The sequence below is a fragment of the Manacus vitellinus genome, unplaced genomic scaffold (assembly GCF_001715985.3).
Source record: "Manacus vitellinus isolate BGI_N305 unplaced genomic scaffold, ASM171598v3 scaffold_49_pilon, whole genome shotgun sequence".
Taxonomy (NCBI): Eukaryota; Metazoa; Chordata; class Aves; order Passeriformes; family Pipridae; genus Manacus; species Manacus vitellinus.
In genome coordinates this window covers 3313775-3335757 of record NW_021940603.1, presented here as the reverse complement: position 1 = coordinate 3335757, position 21983 = coordinate 3313775, and the positions used below count along the sequence as shown (strand labels likewise).

Below are 21983 nucleotides of genomic sequence, written 5' to 3'. Positions count from 1 at the left end.
CTGCTGAGGCACATTACCTTAGAGTGGTGTCTGCTTTGAACTGCAGGAAATACAGTAACTTGCTGTCTGCTCAGAGCTTTAGAGCTTGAGCCTCTTCATGTCAAGTTGTTTTGAGGGCTGGTCTACCTGTGGTTCTCATGTGGTGTTCACATTGTGAACCTTCACATGTTACAAGCTCCTGCTGCATCCAGCACTGGCTAAAATAAATCTTAGCACATCTATCCTGTCTTTCTGCAACTCTGATTTTAAAATACAATTAGAAGTGAATTGCTCACTCCAAGCATGCTGCTCCAAGATGTGTGTCACTCTGTATCTGCGTGAGTGCAACACACACTGAAAGACTGGGTCATTCTCCTGCCATAACACTTTTTTCCAGACTGACAAAGAAACTTGATATCTTTCTTCAATGAAACCTTGGAAGAGTAGACTTCAGACTAATGTGGGAGTTAGAGATGGGCAAGATGCCTTTAGGCTTAGTAATAGGACACCTCTAGGTCACTAGGTTTAAATGGAGCATTAAGTGAACATCATGAAATGCTATCCTACTTTGCAGCTGTACTGTCAGTTCAATCCATACAAAAAGATTACTTTTTTAGAATGCAGTGCTGTATTTTTGTATTCTCTGCAGTAGAAGAGTCATCAGTCTACCCCTATAAAAATTGATAAGAAATCTTGAGTCTTAACTGTTACTCCTAATTTGGACTGAACTCTCCTTTGCGTTTTGGAAAACATTATTTTAAAAAGATTGTTGAACAGGCTTACAGCTTTTTAAAGGTTTTGGGGGTGTTTGAGCTTCTTGTGTTAGAAAAGAAATAGCTGATAATTATGTTGTCAGAATCAAACACCTCCTCTAGTTATTGCATTGGGGAAGCAAATGCTGGGCCCTTTGAATGTAGTACTAATTGTGTTTATGTGTTAGTGGATTTCAAACTGAGTTGTTAACATTAATACCTGAATTGAAATCTATGTTTGTGTTGGGATGGATTTTTTGATTGCTTTTTAAAGGATATAGTGTCCTGGTCATAGTTTTAAGAAGGGTGTTTAGCAATGTTAAGAATACTGGTCTCCGAAAAGGTTCGAGGACAATGTCGAGGGCTTTTCTATAATGGTAATGTAAAGGCTTTTGGGGCTGTCTTGGAAATCAGAATTTGTTAATTTGGTATTTTTCCCTCAGAGGGTGTGTTTAAACAGATAGGAATGCAGATCTTAATAAGCAAGTAATGAATCAGCCCTAGAAGAATCCTCTGAGCAGGGCTGTGCAAAGGCAGTGTGTTCTTGGCTGTGTTCTGCTCCAGCAGCACGGCAGGAACTGCACTGTCAGCACAAGTTGTGCACAACTTGCCTGTACATGCTCACAGGAACAGATTGAGGCAAAACCTACAAGTCTTTACCTGCTCATCCCCTTGAGCTCTTTTGTCTTCCCAGATTCTACTCTGTAGTATCTTATTCTGCCTTGCTGTACTGGCAGAACTCGGGAAACACTCAGGAAATCTCTGCTTTCATGGTACGATGCCCAAAATACAAATGGGGTTTTGAAGATGTTATTTAATTGCCATGGCACAGATTTTACCAGGTTTTACATGTAGCCCTGTGTGCATAGTGCATAAATCTTTTCTACCCTTAAGGATTTTTGGCACCTTGTTGGTGGTCAGGAGTGCACTAAACATTAAAAAGAACAGTTAAAATTTACCATAAGAAGTTAAACATTTCAACTACTGAGCTGCTTTCCAGAGCTGATTTGAACAGCATGTACTGAAGACTGTGCTCCTTCACCGCTTTTTGTCCATTTAATTTTTCACTCCAACTTGTGGGGTTGACAGACTGACTTAACAGTTTGCTTGCCTTCAAGGGCAAATAGCTACAGCACTGTCATACATGTTCTAGTTGGTTCTCTACCTTTTGCAGTTTGTCTATATTATAATGCTAATTCTATGTGAACGTATCCCTCAGTTTCTTTGCAATTACAAATGAGATGAGCCTGTTTATTTTTGCAGATGTGGAGGTACTGTTGGTGCAATTCTGACATGTCCGCTGGAAGTTGTGAAGACACGATTGCAGTCCTCCTCTGTGACTCTCTACATCTCTGAAGTTCATCTCAACACTGTGAGTGGTGCTGGTGTCAACAGAGTGACCAGAGTTTCTCCTGGACCTCTCCATTGTTTGAAGTGAGTGTACATGTCACTAGGTTTTGGGTTCATTTTGGGGAAGAGAGAAGTGTTTTGGACAAATCTGTATGAAAGACTCGAAATATTGTCTGTCATGGAAAGTCATCTCATGGTAACATCCTATTTTGCCTTTTAACTGTAAGTTTCACATTCCAGTTTTCTGAATGTCCTTCATGCTTGAGTTTGTATCGTGAATTAGCCAGAGCACATATACCTTGTACAACACACAGCTCCAAACTGCATCCCCAAAGTTCACTGGGAGCACTGTGACACAGCCAGACTCTCACTCATCCTGAAAGTGTTATCCAAATCCTGGAAGTTACTGAATATGGGGGCAATGAAAATTAACTCAGTTTCTTAGTTTCTTTCGACTTTCACCACTCCATACACTTTTCAGCTTTTGAGTATCTTCTGGTGGATCTGTGACTAGTAACATTTTTTTTTAGAACTAATAAGAAATAAGTACACCCAGCTTCTGCAAAGGTCTGGGATGTCTTGTTTGCATGATACCTCACTGAAAGGTGACTGACTGCCTTTCTTCTTGCCAGCAGTGCTTGTGTAATTCAGGAGCCAGCAGAAAGGTTATGAGGCCATAGTTAAACTGCTTGTACAGACCACAGGCAGGGTTCCCTTCACTCGAGGGGACTCAAGCTAGCCAGTTAAGGGCAGGAGAGGTACCCTCAATATCTGGGAATTAGGGGAGACTTCCTCCAGGAAGGACTTGCTGCTGTTTCTTGCATTAGAAAAAATTTGCCAAGACTCAATCATCTATCTTCTCTTCCCCATTAATTGGTGAGAAGTAGTTTGTAGAGAGCCCCTCCTGGCAGTTAGTGTAGGATTTAGGCCTTACCTGGTTAGTGTATAGGATTTGCTTATATGGAGGTTGTATCCAAATAGCTCCTTGAATGCAAGATCATCCTTAGCAAGAAAGATTTGATTCAGAGCCTTTTTATGTGTGAGCCTGATAGGTGAACAGATACGTGGGAAGGAAAGGCTTGGATTGTGACAAGCAAGAAGAGTTCCATCTGACATGCTTGCCTTATTGGCTTCTCTTGATGGAAGCTGAGCCCTTCAGCTTCTTTCTGAATGCTTGGTTGTGAATTTATCTTCTGTCTAGAAGTGTATCTGAATGAATAACAGGTAGAATAGATGTTTTGTTTCTTACTTTCCTCTGCTAGAAGCCTGCTATGCTTTAAAAGGATCCCTAAAGCCAAAAATAACTTGAGTATTCCCAGGAAGTGAATTCAGACTGAGGCAGAGGTAATACATGATGACCTTCATTGGTAGGGCTTGTTTGTTGTGTTAGTTTGCTTTTGTTATCTTCTTCCATGTGCTGTTTATCTATCATACAAGAATGTCTCTTCTGCTGCTTTTGTTTTTTGCTTAGATGTGCTTTCTTTCAGGTCATTATCAAACAACTGAGATGCAAAGTCTGGGTTTTGAGTTCTTTAAATACACCAAATATGATAAAAAATCCCAAATAACGTGGCAATGGACTGCGACAATAAAAATACATAGGTGCAGGACAGAATTACTCCTGTTTAAGGTGCTGGAGATGTGTAGTGGGGAAATAAAACTGGATTCCTCTGTCACTCTCATGCCCTTACTGTCACTTGATTTTATTTTTTTTGACTCACGGTTGTCAGAGTTTGGTTGTCTCAGCAAATTCAGTGCAGCGCTCCAAGGCTCTCAATACTCAGTCTAAAAGCAGGGAGAATCAGGCAAATTACGTCAAAATTTCAGTGAACTGACTGCTGTAGAATCACTTCTGCATCTTAAGCATCAGCAGAGGTGAGTTCAAAGGCATCTCTGTAAAGAAACAGACTTGGAATAACTGGTACAGGTGACTCCATTCTCTGGCAACAAAAACAAATTCCCTTATTCTTAAATATCTGTGTTATATGTCATATTACAGATTCTCATAATTTACATTGCACAATTTAAACCTGAGGTCTTGATAATGGAAATCTCACTGGCCTCCCAGCGCAGGCTTCTCCATGTGACATAAGTAGGTCAACTGAGGTCATATGGAGCACTTGTCCTGCTCTTCCAACCATGGATTTGCCCTTTGGTGCACTTGTTCAATAAACAAGTGCAGGCTCTGGGATCTGCTTATTAATGCAAAAAGTCTGTGCCTTATTTTCAGCGCAGACTCTGGAACTCCTCCAGCTGTGGCTGTGAATGCAGAAGAGCATCAGTAACTACCTCCATGATAATCCTGTCTGTTACAATCTCTCTAAAACTTTGCTACTCTGTCAAATTTTGAAACTTCAGATCCAGAAGAAACAAATAGACCTGGTACATTTCACTCCTAAGTTTCTCTTCAGACACAGATTCCTTCTGCTTTGAATACATGTGCTATATGTGCATATATACATGTGTAACACAGGATATGGTGGGAGTGATTTTCAGTAGTGTTTTAAGTGGACACGGATCATGTTAGTTGGATTCAGCACTGCAATTGTTAACAATGCTTTCAGGATACCAGGCAGGTCTAAGTAGTTTGTATTTCTGAAGTGTCTTTGAGTTTGTGTTCAATATTGCAGTTATTGCTGTGGAGAAATACTACCCACACAGTGAAATGATGTCTGTTATGGACACAAAGGTAAGATGTTGCTGGACACATTATATCCTAAATAATACTGGTAACTTCAGAACCAGTGTTTCATTTTTGCTTATTGAAAACAAATGTGAACTTTCAGTTGGATTTAGCAGCAGGACAGTAGTGAATCAGCTACTGGAAATCAGAATAGGCTTAGAATCTCCTTCAGTGCTATAGGTGGCTTTCAGTCATTTGTTCTGATAGTATATTCCAAATAAAATGGCCATTTATGCAAGGGTAGTGTGCTTTATTGAGTAACTGACTTGTCATTAACCTGCATCTGTCTTTGAAGAAGAAATATATAGTAGAACTATTTGTGTGTATTGGTCAATGTTTGTAAATCAACAAGCACAGGCTTCTGTTTTGCAGGACTTGGGAAAGTAGTTAATTCTTAACTTTGAATATGGGTCTAAAGTAATTGCTAGAGCAATTTACAGTAATGGGATGCACGTAGTCCATGTTTCTCCTCTCATGTCCTACCAGACTTTGTAAAATAGCAATGTGATTAACATCTGGATTGTTGGACAGATTGACTTCCCTAAAACTGAATACTAGTGAATATTCTCTTACCATGCCAGTGTACCTTGCTGCATAATGGTTTTCAATGCTTTCTAAAATCCACAACTCTGTGGGATAAGTATTGCAAACACCAAAGTACAGTAATGCCTCACTTGAGGTCTCAACTCACTGCTTGAACCCCTGTTTCTCTGTAAATTCTACAAAGATGGAAGGTCACACCCTGCTGCCACCCAAGCAGTCTTTCCCAAGCTGTGTTTATGGTGGACATGGTACATAAGATGTTAAGACTACACTGAGACTGTGACTCTTTGCATGGGTTACACTCCTGTCTCAGTTAATATCAGTGAATTACCTTGCATGGAGAGGTAAGGATTGTCTTTTCTGGAAGGAAAGACAGTCAAAAGGCAAAAACCCCCTGGCTCCACAGCTCAGCAGCAGCGCTTGGTAGGAGCACACAGGCAGCAGTTCAGAACTGAACAGGGAATCCCCACCAGCCTCAAGAAATGGCCACTTCTTATGGTGGAGTTTTCAATTTCCTTTTACTGTAGCCAAACTAGTCACTATATGTCAAAGAATAAAGCTAAGGCTCCTAGTTGAATACCTAGTGGATTTAAATAATGTATGGGTATGAGAAAGTCAGGATATAGAGGAAAGCAGCCTTCCAGATACCAACTTCTGATGTGTAACTTAGTGTACTGTTGGGAATCTTGCAGAATCAAACCTGGATAGCATGTGCAAAGCCATGCTGAGGTTTGTCTCTTTTTGGGAAGAGATAATAGGGACACTGCCCAAGTGTCCCTGGCTGGACATCATAAGGAGTAGAGCTTATGAGAGCTTACATCTTCCTGAGGAGCTCTCAGATGGAGTATGACTCAGTGAAACCAAGCCTTCTCCTCTCCTCCTCTCTTGCCCTTTGCCCTCTGACCCTTCCACTCCAAACAGTCAACAAACAACATAAAGGGTGGTGAAAGGAATGTAGCATAGAATAAAGAATTTTTGCCTCCTGAACAATCTAAAACCTACAGGAACGCGGACATTTCCATTCTTAGTATTTTCTCCCTTTAGCTTCCTGATGACAGACAACTCCATGCATGTATATGTTCCTGTATTTGAGGTAAGTCTGTATTGACATCATAAGTCTTACTTCTGCATTTAGTTTCTGGATTTCTATGGCATGTTAAGCAGTAATGGAATTTTTTATTCTGATTCTAGGAAATAACTAATTTTTTGTGTTCAGCACTGTATTGTCAGTTATTATGGAATTTTTTCAGAGTAAAGGTTAAAGTGATGTATTTGTTTGTCAGTGCATTCCTTAATCTTGATCTGAATGTTACAGTATTCTTTTTTGTTTTCTAGGATGATCTTGCAAAATGAAGGCCCTCGTTCTTTGTTCAGAGGGCTGGGTCCTAATTTAGTAGGCGTTGCTCCTTCCAGGTAAATACAAATGTATACATTAAATAAATTCAGGGATTCATTTGCAGTGAATTTTGCATCTGCAGTTGTAAATACTTAATAGCAAATAACTCACTTGTTCCTGGGATAATTGTGTTGTCTGAGAAATTGAGCTACTTGTACTTGAGAGCTCCAACTGTCTCAGCACTCACTATCCCTTGTGCTACTGTAATGGCATTTACTGTTGTGGACTATCCCTTATGCAGAGTTTTGTCCAATTAAAAAGAAAAATGCTTAAGGAGTTGCACATGTAAACTAGAAGTTTGTACCTTGGAAAACACAAAGGTAGATCTAGCTTTCAGTTAATCCATCATCATCATCAGGAAGCAATTATGTGACTGCAACCTCAAAACACTGGGTCTTTCTTCCTAAGTTCTGGTGAAGTACAGGCTGGTGCTCCCCTGCTTTAGGGAGCCTGTTCTGAAGCTTCAAAAGGGGCAAGGCTGAGTAGGATGACACACTTAACAGCTGGCCCAGAGCAAGTGGATCCAGCAGTGGGCTGGGCTCCAAAGGGTACTGGGGCAGTGTCAGAGAGTGCAGAAGGGGAGGATGTAAATCTCATCTCATGGGCAGTGGTATTGCTGTTCTCTGTTGCTCTGCATCAGCACAAATACTCCAGCTTCAGGCTGGTGCTGGTAATCAGAGCAAGGAGCAGGTGATGCCAGAGTGAATTTCTCCTTACGTATAAGTGTTAGCCAAAGTTCAGTCCAAAAATAGGAGAATACATAAGAGAGTATGGAAACAAAGCTGTGTATAAGTAATATAACTACTTAATCCTGGATGAGGCTATAGTTGGTTTCTTGCTCATTTTTATTCTCTTCTGTTTAAGAGAAGATTCTTTATGCAGAGGGAATATATTCCACAAAGGCTTTATTATTCCCTTGACTTGGTGCTCTGCTTTTGTTTATTTACTTACTTTGCCTGAAGAGAAAACATTCCTGTCTCCTACACACTCAACTAGAGAGTATCCTAACTTTTCTGATTTAAGGTGCTTGGAGATTCCTGGACAATATTATTAAACTGAACTTTAGCTCTGACAGAAGAGGCAACGTTCTGTAGATCCTCTGCATAACAGAAAAACATAATGCAATGCAGGAAGTGGAATGTCTTTATTAGATTTTTTTTTTTTTTTTTAAGGATTTAGGAATACCTGAGGTATTTTTTGATCATTAACTTAGTATTGCTGTTTGGAGAAGCTGAAGTAAATCCAGTATCTTTTTCTGTTCTTTACACCTGCAGGGTATCAGCACTTCCTAATCTTAAGAACCTGTACTTTTGCTGGTAGACCAGTCTGTTCTATCAAATGTTCAACATTGATATCACTTTAATAGCAATTTTTATCCAGGAATAGGTTCCATTTTATAAGTTACTATCCTCAATGAAAAATATCCTCACTTGCAAAAAAAAAATCTTATTTCTTTTCAATAAATTTTGTGTTAAATCTTCTATTTCCCTTTTCTTCCCCCAAGTGAAATGCTTAGATTGTTTCCTCCCCCCCACCATACCAAAAATGTCAACTTGATGTAGTGTGTGAAGTCTTATTTATAAACACATCCCTATTTCCCTCTGGCTGCCTTGGTCTTCCTCTAGTACTTCATTTCAATTAAGCACTAGCTAAGTGGATTTAACATCAGCTCTTTGTTTAAATAAGCTGTAGAGAAGCATGTTTCATAACACATCCAGTACACTTAACTGGTCAGGTTCCATTTGAGAAATGACACCCATGAAGCAAGCACTTTATCTTTTTTGTAATAAAGAAAAACATGTTTGCACAGCTAATGAGGTTAATGTTCTGTTCATGAAAAGTTGCACGTTCACTTTTTCTCTTGAAGAGGGGTGTTTAAAGAAACTGAGTAACAACCCGAAATGTTGTTTTAGATGTATTTAAAATAATCTTTTTAGCTTTAATGAGTGAAAACAAGTTTTAATATTTTCAATTATTTCATTATTATTTCAAATTTTCATATTTTTCATAATATAGTGAATTGGCATGCTGACTTTTGTCTAGCTTTGTTTTGCTACCAGGTCACAGGCTTGAGTGTAATACAAGTTTACAAAATTCTTTTGGGAGTGTATTCAGAGAAAAAAAGTGTCCATTCTAAATACAGAACTAAAGAAACAAAATGTAGATACCAGCTTCACAGCTGTTCTAGCATTTGACATATAAATATTTATAGCCATAACTTAACAATATTTACGTCTTAAATGCTATAATATTAAGAATACTGTTTGGGGGTTTTTAAAAAGCTGCATACTTGTTCATTCTCTTGAAATTGTCATGCTATTGAAATGAGTTTAGGTTCATTAGTACAAAGTTTTTCTCATATTAAAGTGTTGCAGAATAGCGAAACTTGAGTTTTCAGTCCAGCGGTGTTTTACTTCCCAATGTCACAAAAAGCACTGCCATATCTCTACTTATCTATCCTTCCCCTCACTGGTTGGTAATTGGAGATGTTGAGGAAGAAAAAGTTAAAATGCATGATCTTTGTTTTTATTTTCTATTCCTAGAGTAGTCCCACTATGTTACAGGAGTTAATCCTTAAGTAGTTTGTTACTGAGGAAGTAAATTTTAACCCAAGATCATTTAGGTTAGTGAAGTTAATGGCACTGCTTATTAAAAATATTGACACATAAAACATAACAACTTGGGTTTTGTTCTGCTTTTAGAGCCATATATTTTGCTGCTTACTCAAACTGCAAGGAAAAGCTGAACAGTATTTTCAATCCAGATTCTACCCAGGTACACATGATTTCAGCTGGTGTGGCAGGTAAGGATCTGTAACTTTTTAGCTTCGTTCTACAGTCATATCTGCAAATGAGAAGTGACAAATGTGGAAAAAAAACCCAACAAAACAAACCAGAACATGTTTAGTAATTGAATAATGTTTTCTTTTAGTGGTTACCTGCCTTGGCCTCTCATTAAACAAGCTATCTGGAGAATATATGCATGAAACTGCACTGAGTGATAAATAACAGTGTGAATAGTCTTTCCTAGAAAACCTGCATGCCTGCTTTTTCAATTGTTAATTTGTGAAATGAAAAAAGAAAACTTTGAAAACAGTCACTTGTTGTTCTATGAGATATAAACATTGTTTACTCTGACTTCAGGTTTAATTCTTCTTAATCTGCTTTTTTTGACCAACCCTTTCTGTTACAGCTTTGTGTATCTGACTTATTTTTGTCCTTCTGAAATATGCCTGCAGGTATTTGTGTAAGTTATATGTAACACTCCTTCCTCCTTTGTTCATATACCACTCTATATGAAGTTTGCTCTACCACTGAAGAGACATAGAAGAGCAGATTTTTCATAGTTTTCATATATTTTCATCTCCAAAGATAAATTTCTATTTTATATCTGCAGTGTAACTTTGGTATGTTTGAGCAGCTACCAATATTTGTTGCTTGATTTGTGTGTTCTGTGCTTTGGGATCATTAAGGGGAGTTAAAGGCAACTGAGTTGAGTTATGGGCATGGACTTGTGCTTTGAAAATCAAAACTTGGGCTGGCAACACTTTTCCTGTTGTTGCCCATGTTTTTGCTGCACAGAACCAATTTTTCAAAGGTTGGGGGTTTTTTTATGTGTAGGCCATAGGCACTTCATAGATGAATTCTGACAGTTTTATTGTTCAAGTTTCTAGTTCCTGTCAAACTTACAACCAGTCTCTAGAATGTGAGTACTGGTGATCTGGGATGGACTGATGAAGGTCATGTCACAATAATGAATAGGATTAGTTTTGCATTTAATGCTGATGATCCAATACAAAGAAATTCTATAAAGCATATAAAATATGTGACATTAGCTTTATATTTAAATGACACTGTCCATGAAATGTGATAGAGGTTTTTAATCTTTAAGATGTGAAGAGATCTGTTATGTTTTGCCCAAATAAGACAAGGATGATGAAAGGATTTTTTTTTTTTGTCATCTAGAAGTGCGTGTTTTGTTTGTAGGTGAAAAACACAGAGAATGAATTGGAAAGGCATTTAATGTACAGTTCATCCTAATCAACTAATTGTGCCAAGAAAAATTGAACTGTCTTCAGCTCCTTGTCAAGAGGATAATACATGTCTTTAGATTTGGGGGGCAGGGGGAAGTGTGGGTGATATAAACAAGTCTGTCCTCAGTTGAAGACAACTTGTATAACTCATGCAGTGCTGCAGACAAAGGAAGGTTCAGAGTGTTCCTCATCTTTGGAAGTTACTGCCCTCATTCTGTAGTGAGAAGAACACTTCTGGAGATGTACCGTAGTGCCTTTTCATGAGTGTTTGCAGACTTGGGCTGTAGTTTGTCATGGAGTTCTGTATCTGTTAAGTAACTTGCTTCCTTTCCAGGAGGTTGATATTATGCATTTGTACATAAAGCTGCAGGAAACTTGGGTAAATGTCTTTAAGCCTTAATTGCTCTTCACCTTTTTTTACTCTTTTGTACAAGTTTTAGTATTGAATTTAATTTACTTAAGAGTTCTCACACTTCCCAAGTTCTGCAGTTGTATTTCTAAACTATACAGTCAACAAAACAGGAATGCTCAGTGCAGGCTCACACTATAGGTCTTGGCACTGTACACTACAGAAATTCTCTGGAAGACCTTTACAAAAAGGTTCTTTGACACAACTTCTCAAGACTCTGTTGGTGTTATTCTGATATATGAAAAGGACTCTGTAGTTGAAATTTATCAGTGCTGTCTTGGGAACGTGCTAACCTTGTTTTTGTAATTCTAATATATTTCAGAAAATGCACTTATACCAGCTATTAACAGTTTTACCTGCAAGGTTTGTATTGCTGTATGATGCAAATCAGCTTAAAGAAATGGCAAAATAACAGGGACAAGATTGAATGTGAGCTCTTAATTGGTTGACAGGTTAACACAGAAGATCATTGCAATATTTGCTTTGAACCTAAGACTTCAAAATTGGCAAGGTGAATAAAGACTTCTAATAATTAGCAAAAAATAATCAGTATTGGTTTTTTTTTTCTTTTTCAGCTGCCATTGGTTTCAGTAAGAAATTGAGTAAATTAATCTTAAATGAGGGTTGTTGGTTTTGGTTTGATGGTTTTTGGGGGGTTTTTTTTTGGATATGACCTTTCTGTTTCATAAAGGCTTTTCTCATGCCAAATGAGCATGAAGGAGGATTTGCACTTACAGAGCTTTTCTTGTAGGTTGCAAAATATGGTAATGATGCAGAAATACAATTTAAAAAAAACAACTGTAACTTACTGTTTTATGAAAGTACTGCAAATAGTGAACTTTACTCAACTTTAAATTGTTTACTTATATCATATGCTAATAAGTATCTCAGGTTAGATTGATGTACTTGTTAAATAAGGATTGTCTTATGCACATGGTGTTTTGGGGACTGAAAAGCTGAGGTGTGGTATTTTAAGCATTTTTGTTTGGTTTTAGGCCTGATTCTTCCTTCTCAAGATAAAAATGGTATATTTATGCTTTTAAGATTTTTCTGCTAAGTTTGTTTGATCCGAAGGAAAATGAATTATCTACATATTAGTAACTGATGCCTTATGCAATTAGAAATGTTTCCTTGTTATGTGCCAGCTTCCAGCATATAGTTCACATCACTCTCATACCTAAAATATCTGTGTAGTGACATGAAGTCTCAACAGTCATTTTTGCCAACTCCTCAGCATATCATGTGGTTCTCTTTTTGCAAACTAGGGCAGTGAAATATATCTGAGCTTACTACAGGAATGAGTGTTTGCTTGTGTGAAGATAGATGATCTCTGTACACTTCCAAGTTAGGCTAAATTCTCAGATTCACTATAACTCTGCTGCCTTGTTGTACGTGGCCTCTTTTGCCACAGAGAAGAAAAACTGTGGAGAACTGAATGAGATACTTGATTCCTGTATGGCTTTCTTATTTGCTTTTTTTAAATGAATCATAGCCTCAATCAGACAACATGGTTGCAAATCTGCTGCAAAATTCCTTTGCCTTGTATTGCTGTTGCTGTTCTTTCTAGAACTTCACTGACAAACCAGCCCAAATGCAGACTTTTTTTTTATTTATTAAAAATAATTGGGACCACTTTATTATTTACAGAGGTACAATACTTTTGTAAGTTTTCAGTACTATGTACACAGTTAATTCATACCAAATAAAATGCATATTTAGTTCATTGGTTTTAGAAAGTTTGATTTCATAAGGCATCTATCTTGTTTTTTCAGTCCTAAGACTAGGCTAGATTTTGTGAATAATATTTTCAAGGGAGTGGGGAAGGAGGAGGGTCCACTTGTAAGTTTGCTATATAGGTAAGTATTTGGAGATGTAAAATTGAACTGCTGCAAATGAGCAGAAATTTCAGTACTCAGTGCATTTTAAACAACTACTTTAATATCTGTGGCCTGTTTTGATTATTTTTCTTTCTTTTTTTCCTAAACTTTTACCTGCAAAACCAGTTAGATCTCACGATAACTAATTCACAAATCCTTCCGATGGGATTCGATTTGTACACTTGTGTCTGATGAGGTCACTGCTTGTTGTTATGATACAGAAAAGCCTGTGTCTATTTTAGGCATTTACTGTACATTTCTCCCGTGAAAAGAGTGAGATCGTGTCATCTCATGCTCCCCACCCGCAGGTCACTTCCTGCAGAAATATGGACTAACTAAAACCTCGTGAGTACTGAACTGAGCGTCTCTTGCAGCCTCTAGTGTAAGAACCACACAGTGGGTTTGTAATATCTATTGAATAAACGAAATGGGGAATTCATTTGCATTATCTTGAACTCAGATGATGTGCATTGTGCAAAGACATCACTTTTTCTTAACTCTGTTAAGAGTGATTTTTTTTTTATTTTTTTTTTTGTCCCCTCCCCTTGGCAGATCAGGGAAAGGTAGAAAATACCTTTCACTGGTAGCTGCTACTGTACTTAGCTCTGGCTAATTGGAAGCCCCTAATGGGTTAAACAAGGCATTTTGGTTTTGGGGTTTTTTCTTCAGTGTCCCAGAGCTGCCTTTTAAATGCTGCAGCTGATATTCTATGTTGTCATATTATTTCAAAGATCTCTTTTCTTTTTCTTTTTTAATATGTATATAATCTCCTTTCTGTCTCTTTCTGTTTACTCTTTTGGTTTGTTTTCATTTGACTTCTTTGGATTTTTAATTTAGCATTCCATGTTCACATGTGTCTTATCAATTTCATTGGCTTATAGAGAAAAAAGCAAAACCCCTATCCTTGGAAATATGATGCATAATAGGAATACCTGGGATCTTACCTGTCAGTAGCTGTAATAGCTGAAAAAGTAGATGGAGAATTTTTTGTCTGAAAGTGGGATAAAATTTCATAGAAGAAAAGTACAGGAGTCTGTAGTATTGCCAAATTTATCTATACTTGTATTGAATCTGGAATCTTTCTTGAGGGTACAACACATTGATAAGCATTGTAAAGCATTATAAATTTCATTGAGACTTCTGAAAAGAAAAAGGAAACAATTGGTGGAACTTCATAGTAGCTGTTGTGAAAGTCTCCAACTTTTATTTTTTAACAAATATTGTGCTAGAGACTTTATTTAAAAATGAAAGGTTATCAAAGATCCCAAATGGTGTGTTTTTCATGTTTTGGAGGGTTTTCCTTGGTGTCAGCATCACTCAACTCTTAATTCATTTTTTTTCCACTGACTATATTTACTACATTACCTGTAAGAATTGACCTGTAGTCATTTCATCCTGAAACCTGAATTACTGAGGGACCTTTGATTTGAAAGCTTTGGTTTGAACTGTCAGTTTAGGCTTTTGACAGCCCTAAGGAAAAAAAATTGGCCATGTTGCTTAGTGTCTGATCCTGCTTTTGGGGGTGCTGCACTTAGACAATGCCCAGGGAGTGCAGTTTGGGACAGAGTAGGGGCTGCATCCTGTGCCAACCACCCTTCACTGGAAATTTCCAGTGTACTCTTCCCAGCCTGCTTAGAAGTGTCAGGCTGCTGCTGTGGGTGACTACAGTCACTGCTGTCACCCAGACACTGCCACTGATCTCACTATGCATTTCCTGTCCCAGATTTAGGATCTGCAGAGATGCTTTTTTTGGGTTGAATAGGAAGGAGGAAGGGCTGAGCAGATAAGGCTGTAATGTACAGTCTAGCAGTAACAAAATTCCAAAGCATGCAACATGAATAGGAATGCAAAAGATTTTATTTTGTTCACTTGAAATCAAGAACTAGGAGAGACTTAAGAACTAATTTTGGTTTTGAGAGAAGTCTTTCCTGGAAAATATGTTGATAGGGAAAGTTAGTAATTTTTCCTCACCTTATTTCAAAGCCTTTATTGCAGTCCTGGGCATTCCTAGTACCCTTTACTCCACTCTAGATATGGAAAGATTCTGATTTGAAGTCAAAGAAAATTAAAACTTTATACGTGATAAAGAAATAAAAACTATGTTGGAATCAGTGGAGTTTCTAAGACACTGAATGACCAGTCAGACAGACTCTGGCTAGTTGGGCTACAGAGCTGATTTTGCAGATGTGATGTGTTCTAAAAACATCCTGTGCCTTGTTATGGCAGAGTAGTTCCTCAGTGCTTTGAGTTTTTACATAATTATTTACCTACCTAAAGTAGAGATATAAAACACTTGTCTCCTTAGAATTTCACTCCATCATATGAAGGGTATATATGTACCAAGACATAGACAAAAAGAGTAGTGTATTTAAAAAAAAAAGGCAATTCCAAACCCTTATTATCTACCACAGCAAGTTGCTTGATTAAGAAGTTTGAGTCAGTTTAAAAATCTAATCAGAAGACTAAACAGAAGCCTCCAATGTTTTTTTGTGCTCTTGGTGTAGATAACCAGCTGAATCTTAGCTGCCAAACCTGTCTTTAGACAGCTGTCTTTAGAGCTGTAGCTGAAAATCCTGATGGGATATTTAAATTTGGGGGTGGCAACAGAACAAACCTTAGAACAGTTAAGATCCCCTGGCATTTCTGAGTATTGCAGACCTTTGTGTGCAATGTCAAGTAGATTGTGATTGCCCAGGAGTAACATGTATGCAAACAGTTCTGCTAAATACATTTCTGTAAGCTGCTAATGATCTCCCTAAACAAGCTTATGGATAGCCTGTTCCTTGGATAAGTATGGTGCACCAGATGTGCACTGAGTCAGGTAACTCTGTTGCTTTCCCACAACCCCAGTCCATCCCCCTGCAGGAGGGCAGCATGTCTCTGTAGTGATATACCAGCCATGTGTGTCACTTAAAAAGCAAGTGTCTAAATTTATCATCTCTTGCTTGGCCATGTTCCAGCTTTTCCCTTTTCCTATTCTCTCCTGCAGACATGACACCTCATTAATGGTGCATGTGTGGTATTATGACTCGATGGTTTGTTTTATTTTACTTTTTTCAGAGCTACCTTTCACTCTGCTCTCTATCTCTCTCCACAGTTGTGCAGAAGTAAGAGTGATTCTTACTTCTTTTTTTTTTTCTTTATTTTGTTTCTGTTTCTCTTTTTCTTCCTTTTTCTTTTTCTTTAGTGGACTGAAAATCAAAACTTTAACCCTTGACCCTTATGCAAGCCTGAATAGTTGCTGTCTGAATAGTTAGAATCCATAGTGTTAACTTTAACAATTTAAACACTCATATGCTTGTAAAAGTATTCCTAGGCCAGCCAACAATCTCTGCTTTGAATACTAAATACCACTCAAATTTAACTGCTCTTTATAGTTCAGTATTAGAAGGTCTCTTAATTTACAGTAATATATGCCTTTTGACTGCAAAAGTAGTATTTATTCAGTCTGCATGCTTTCAAACTCGGATTGTATTTCAGGTAACAAAGTAAATTGACACAATGTTTTCTACCATCTCAAATTGCTATAGCTGTCTCTGCAATGCATTCTTATTGACATTTTTGCCAAATTGGCTATGATGTTAGTCTAGCTGGCATTGCTGTTCTGTGGTGTCAAAACAGAGTTGGTATTAGATAGGAAGAGAAATGTACTTAATTTGGCTTATTATATATGGGGCATTTCTTGCTAAGATTTAAACATACTCAATATTAATGTAAAATTTAAAAATAACCTAAGTGTTTATTGGCTGTATGGATTCATAAAATGTCAGTAAAGGGCTACAGCGGGTACTTCTGCAAAGTCAGTATAGTCCGAGTTTTTGCATCCACTGTACCTTACTGTGTGTGTTTTAAACTTTAATGCAGTTGTTGTTCTTGTGGTATTATCACATCTAATGTTGTTCTTTTTACATTTTTTAGGTTTTACTGCGATCACAACAACTAATCCCATTTGGTTGGTAAAGACACGATTACAGCTTGATGCCAGGTATGGTGACAATGGGAAATATCACTGCTGGGATAAAGATACACTGAAGTGTTGGGATGGTCTGCATCCCAAAATAGAATTAATTTTTAAACATTCAACATTTCAGATTTGGAAAGTTGATGCTGATCTACCTACAAGTTATACTCTCATATTTATTATTTTAATCTCCATTCTGAGATATGCTTGAAGCACTATAGTAGACTGGCCAGAAAACTTGGAATTACTTACAAGGTTAACAGTCTCATTAAAATAAGTAGATTTTGGTGCTATGTGCAACCTGATGTCATCTTGTGCCTCTGCTTGTTTTTTACTGAATAGTCAGTTAAACTTAAACTACAGGGCTTTAAAGAAGTTAGGGAAATTATGGGTTTCTTGTGCACAGTATTTCTCTGCATTATATCAAGCATATTGTTCGTGTTGAGACCTGAAGAAGGATCTTCTTTGTATAATACTGCAGTTATCTGGGCTAGTCAAGCATGTTCTGCATTCTCAGCTCTTCTAATTTGGTTGTTAATAGAGGCATAAAAACACTTGGTCTGTGGGATTATCCTGGCCTGATCTTGTTTCTATTGAAGTTCTCAAAAATGATCCCAGTAAGAGCTGGAGAAGGCTTATGTTCTGTTCTCAAAGTGACATTGCTTTGGCCTTCAAGACAATGTTGTACATCTTGGGCATCAGAAGAGCAAACACTTGCAGCAGTCTGTCAGTGCACTAGTCCAGGTGTACAGGCATATGTGAGCACTGGGAGTGTCCCTGAAGCTGCAGCTCCAGCTGCTCTTCTCACCAGCTCCTTCCCAGTTTTCTGCAGTGCCCTCTACCCAGCTTACTCAGTGTCCAACTTGTAGCTCTATGTGCTCAGTCTTTCTCTTAAACCTCGTAATGTTCATTGCATTTAACATTGCAGGTTCAAACCATCAAGACTTAAATTCTGCCATCCAGTGATGCCTCTTACTGCTTATATAATAGTTGCTGCCAGGGTCTGTCTTGTTCTGACAGTGTCCATGAGTTATCATAACTTCTTACAAGGTTATTTGCTGTTTTATTCTGTGACTGTCTCACTCAGACCCCTACTGGCACAATCCATATATTCCAAGTGCTTGCACTCACAGCTGTAGGGAAGCACATCTTGTGCAGTGTTGTAACGGTTTTGTTTATCTGTGTACAGTGTGTGTGGCAGGTTGAACCTGGCTGGATGCCAGACACCCACCAAAGCTGCTCTGTCACTCTGCAAGTGGACAGGGGAGAGAAAATATAACCAAAGGCTCATTAGTTGAGATAAGGACTGGGAGAGATCACTCACTGAATACTGTCACAGGCAAAACAGACTTGACTTGGGGGATATTAATTGAATTTATTATGAACAAAATGAGAGCAACAGGATCATGAGCAGTAAAATAAATCTTAAAAACACCTTCACCCCACTGTTCCCTCCTTCCTGAGCTCTATGTCTTCCGCCTCAGCAGCACAGAGGGATGGGGAATGGGGATTGTGGTCAGTTCATCACACATTGTTCTTGCTGCTGCTCAGGGAGAAGTCTCCCCATGCTCCAGTTTGGGGTCCCTCCCACAGGAGACAGTCCTCCAGGAACTTCTCCAGCATGAGTCTGTCCCACAGGCAGCAGTTCTCCATGAACTGCTATAGCAACCTGCACTCTTCTGTAGAGTGCAGTCCTTCAGGCACAACCTGCTCCAGCGTGGGTCCTCCACAGGGTCACAAGTCCTATTAGGACCCTGTTCCAGCATGGGTTTCCCACATCCTCCCCATCCTTCTTCACTGACCTTGGTGTCTGGATAGTTGTTCCTCTCACATATTCTCACTCTGCTCTTCTCTGGCCACAATTACATCTGCACAGTAACTTTTTTCCTTCTTGAATGTGCTATCCCAGAGGCATTACTATCATTCCTGATTTGCTGGCCTTGGCCAGTGATGGGTCCATCCTGGAGCCAGCTGGCCTTGGCTCTGCTGGACATCGGGGAAGTTTCTGGCAGCTTCCCACAGAAGCAACCCCTGTATCCCCCCTGCTGCCAAAACCTGGCAACATAAACCCAGTACACATGCTAAGTATTTCAATATGCACAATTCAATTCAATAAGCAAGCTCAAAATGGGAATAAAATTTTATTTGCCAAATACTGCTTGATACAGTCACGTCTAATGAGCATTTTCCATCAGCAGTGGCTTAGTTGAGTCAAATAACAGCTACCAGTGTTGCATTGGTTGATGTGCTAGTTGTTTGCTGAGAGCTGTAATGCTGTGGGGCCTGCTGTTCAAACTCTGTAATTACCATGCTATGGAGCGCTTTATTTCAGGCAACACTTAGGGGAAATCCATTATGCAAAAGAAAATGGTGATTTTTCTCATGAGTCACTGACATTGACAGCCCATTTGGGAGTCTGTTTTCAAGCATTTTGATCCTTTATTGCAGAGTTGGGGGGGCTTAGAGCTGTTGAACCCATCTACATGATACTTTTTTCTTTTGTCAGCATATGAAGTTTGGCTTGGATTCCATGTAATGCTTTACCTGTGTTTAGTGCTAAAGGTCTTTGAGACTTTCAGGTTCTGTGTGTTCTTAGCGGTATCTGACTTGGAGCTTCTCAACATCAGTGTTGGATATTTCCTAAGTCTCCTCATCACTCAAAGAAAAACTGTTTAACTGTTGTCCAGTCCCAAGTTGCACCAGTTGATATATGACTTGTTTTCTCCTTTTAGGAATCGTGGAGAAAAGCGAATGAGTGCTCTTGAGTGTGTCCGAAAAGTTTATCGATCAGATGGTGTTAAAGGCTTTTACAGAGGAATGTCAGCGTCCTATGCAGGCATATCTGAGACTGTTATTCATTTTGTTATTTATGAGAGTATTAAGAAAAAACTGCTGGAGTATAAGACTGCTTCTCCCATGGACAGTGAGGATGAGTCAGCAAAAGAAGCATCGGACTTTGTGGGAATGATGATGGCTGCTGCCACTTCCAAAACTTGTGCAACATCAATAGCATATCCCCATGGTAAGTGGGGCATGTAGAGTTGAGAACCTGAGTCAGATCCACCAGAGGGAGTCTTTTCAGTGATATTTGTAGCCGGCTTTGGTTCATTTGCTCAAGAAATATTTCTTTGTCTAAAGCTTTTCACATCAGATTTGGCAGGTCAACATGAGTGTGGTATTCAGAAATGGAAGTGCTTTAAAGTGGGCATCTAGCATGGCCTTCTCTTAGGAAATCTTTATTTTGCCAAAGGTTTACCAGGGTATGGCCCGAAGTACTTAAGGAGATCCTCTTTCAATTGGAATCTATCTACTCAGCAATTTTCTGTAATTTTCCAGCAAGTTCTTGTCTCCCTTCTAGAAAAACAGGCTGTCTAGTTTGTATTTCAGTTGCACTTGATTCTCCTGCAAAATAATTGTGTATCCATGAGGTTTGTTAATGAACTGAATACTAAACCAGTGTCAACTTCTGAGCTAAAATGTAAGCCCAAACAACAGTCCCTTTCTGGACTGTAACTAAGCAAAACAATTAGCCTTGTTCAGTCAGGTATCTAATGCTGCTGAAAAAGTAACTTGTTTTCTTCTCTACACATACTTGGTTTGCTACTCCTTTTTTTTTTTTTTTTTAAAGGGGGGTTCTGAGATTGAGAACTTGAGGAGGGGGATTTTCATGTAACAAATCACTGATTGGTTTCTGGGAACAATAATGCAAAGTGGTGAATGTAACCACATGTGGTTTTCTTTGTACAGAGGTTGTACGAACAAGACTAAGAGAAGAGGGAACAAAATACAGATCTTTCTTCCAGACACTGTCTTTGCTTGTGCGAGAGGAAGGGTACGGATCCCTGTACCGAGGCTTAACCACGCACCTGATCAGACAGATCCCAAACACAGCTATCATGATGTCAACCTATGAAGTTGTAGTCTACTTGCTTGATGGATAGCAGTGTGACAAGGCTTCCTGGAAGAAGGTGGAAGATGGAAAGACTGGAGTGGACCACTGAATGTCAATGCTAATGTGGTGGGCAAAAGGAACGCTATATCAAGAACAAGCAGCTGTAGACAAAACAGAAGGTTGATTGTGGGCAACTATGAATAATTTTGCTGCCTTATTGTGTGGTCTCTTGGCAGTGTGACAAATAGGAACTGCCGCTTAGGGAATGCCTTCATACATTTCTTAATTGAAAATTATTACTTCCTTTTCATCTGTTAAGCTAGACAAAGCCATGGAGTCATCTTCAGAGACCTGATGGGTGAGGGAGGGAAGATAAGATATGTTCTTGGGCAGCCTTATTCACTTTTCTTAGTGATTGTTCTGTTTTACTTCACAGTAACCTGTTGGAAGAATGGACAAGACAGTACTTTTGTAGATTTCTATACCTGAAGGTTCATAAAGAGACTGAGGTAGTAGTCAGTGTGTAAAGTTTTCCATGTTGCTACCTCAAGACAAAATATGGTGCAGGGACCCAGAACAGAGTTATTTCTTCACTACAAAAGGTGATACTTTTTGTAGTTTTTAGTTTGCTTATGGTTGGGTTTCCCCCCCTTAAATTTTGAGCAGTGTTGTAGTTTAGCAAGATTACTGAACTCTTCAGGTTATCAGTCTGTTAATACTGGATGTATGTGGATTTCTGGTTCTGCTGTATCGTCCTTTTTCTTTTCTGGAACTGTTGTTAAGTAGAGAGACCTATGAAACATTGTCCTATATCATCAGTTTTCCTTGCCAACCTGTTCAGGTCACTCACACAGCTAAGGAAGAAGTTGGTGAATGCTACTTTATAGCCTTTTTAAGGATTTGTAATGTGATCAGAAATCTTAACTAGTCCAGCTTCCTGTTTGTGAAGACAGGATTGACACAGATAGTTTCATGCTGCCTAAGCACAAGTTGTATTACCCTTAAATGTCTGGATTACCTATACTTTTATGGAAGTACTGAGAGAGAGCACTTATCACTGTGGCTAAGGTGACCAGAAAGCAGAAACCAGTTGAAGCTGTGATAGATC

The 21983-nt window shown here is 38.6% G+C and overlaps 1 protein-coding gene across 1 annotated transcript; it reads left to right on the top strand.

Annotated features, from left to right (window-relative positions):
* The first annotated feature begins 1047 nt into the window (after positions 1-1047).
* Positions 1048-21675, top strand: SLC25A36 (solute carrier family 25 member 36). The gene is made up of 7 exons (XM_029962653.1): positions 1048-1108; positions 1973-2165; positions 6643-6720; positions 9406-9506; positions 16941-17007; positions 19716-20005; positions 20731-21675. The coding sequence occupies exons 1-7, from the start codon at positions 1048-1050 to the stop codon at positions 20922-20924; spliced, it is 984 nt and encodes a 327-aa protein (XP_029818513.1). The 3' UTR covers positions 20925-21675.
* Positions 21676-21983: the final 308 nt, after the last annotated feature.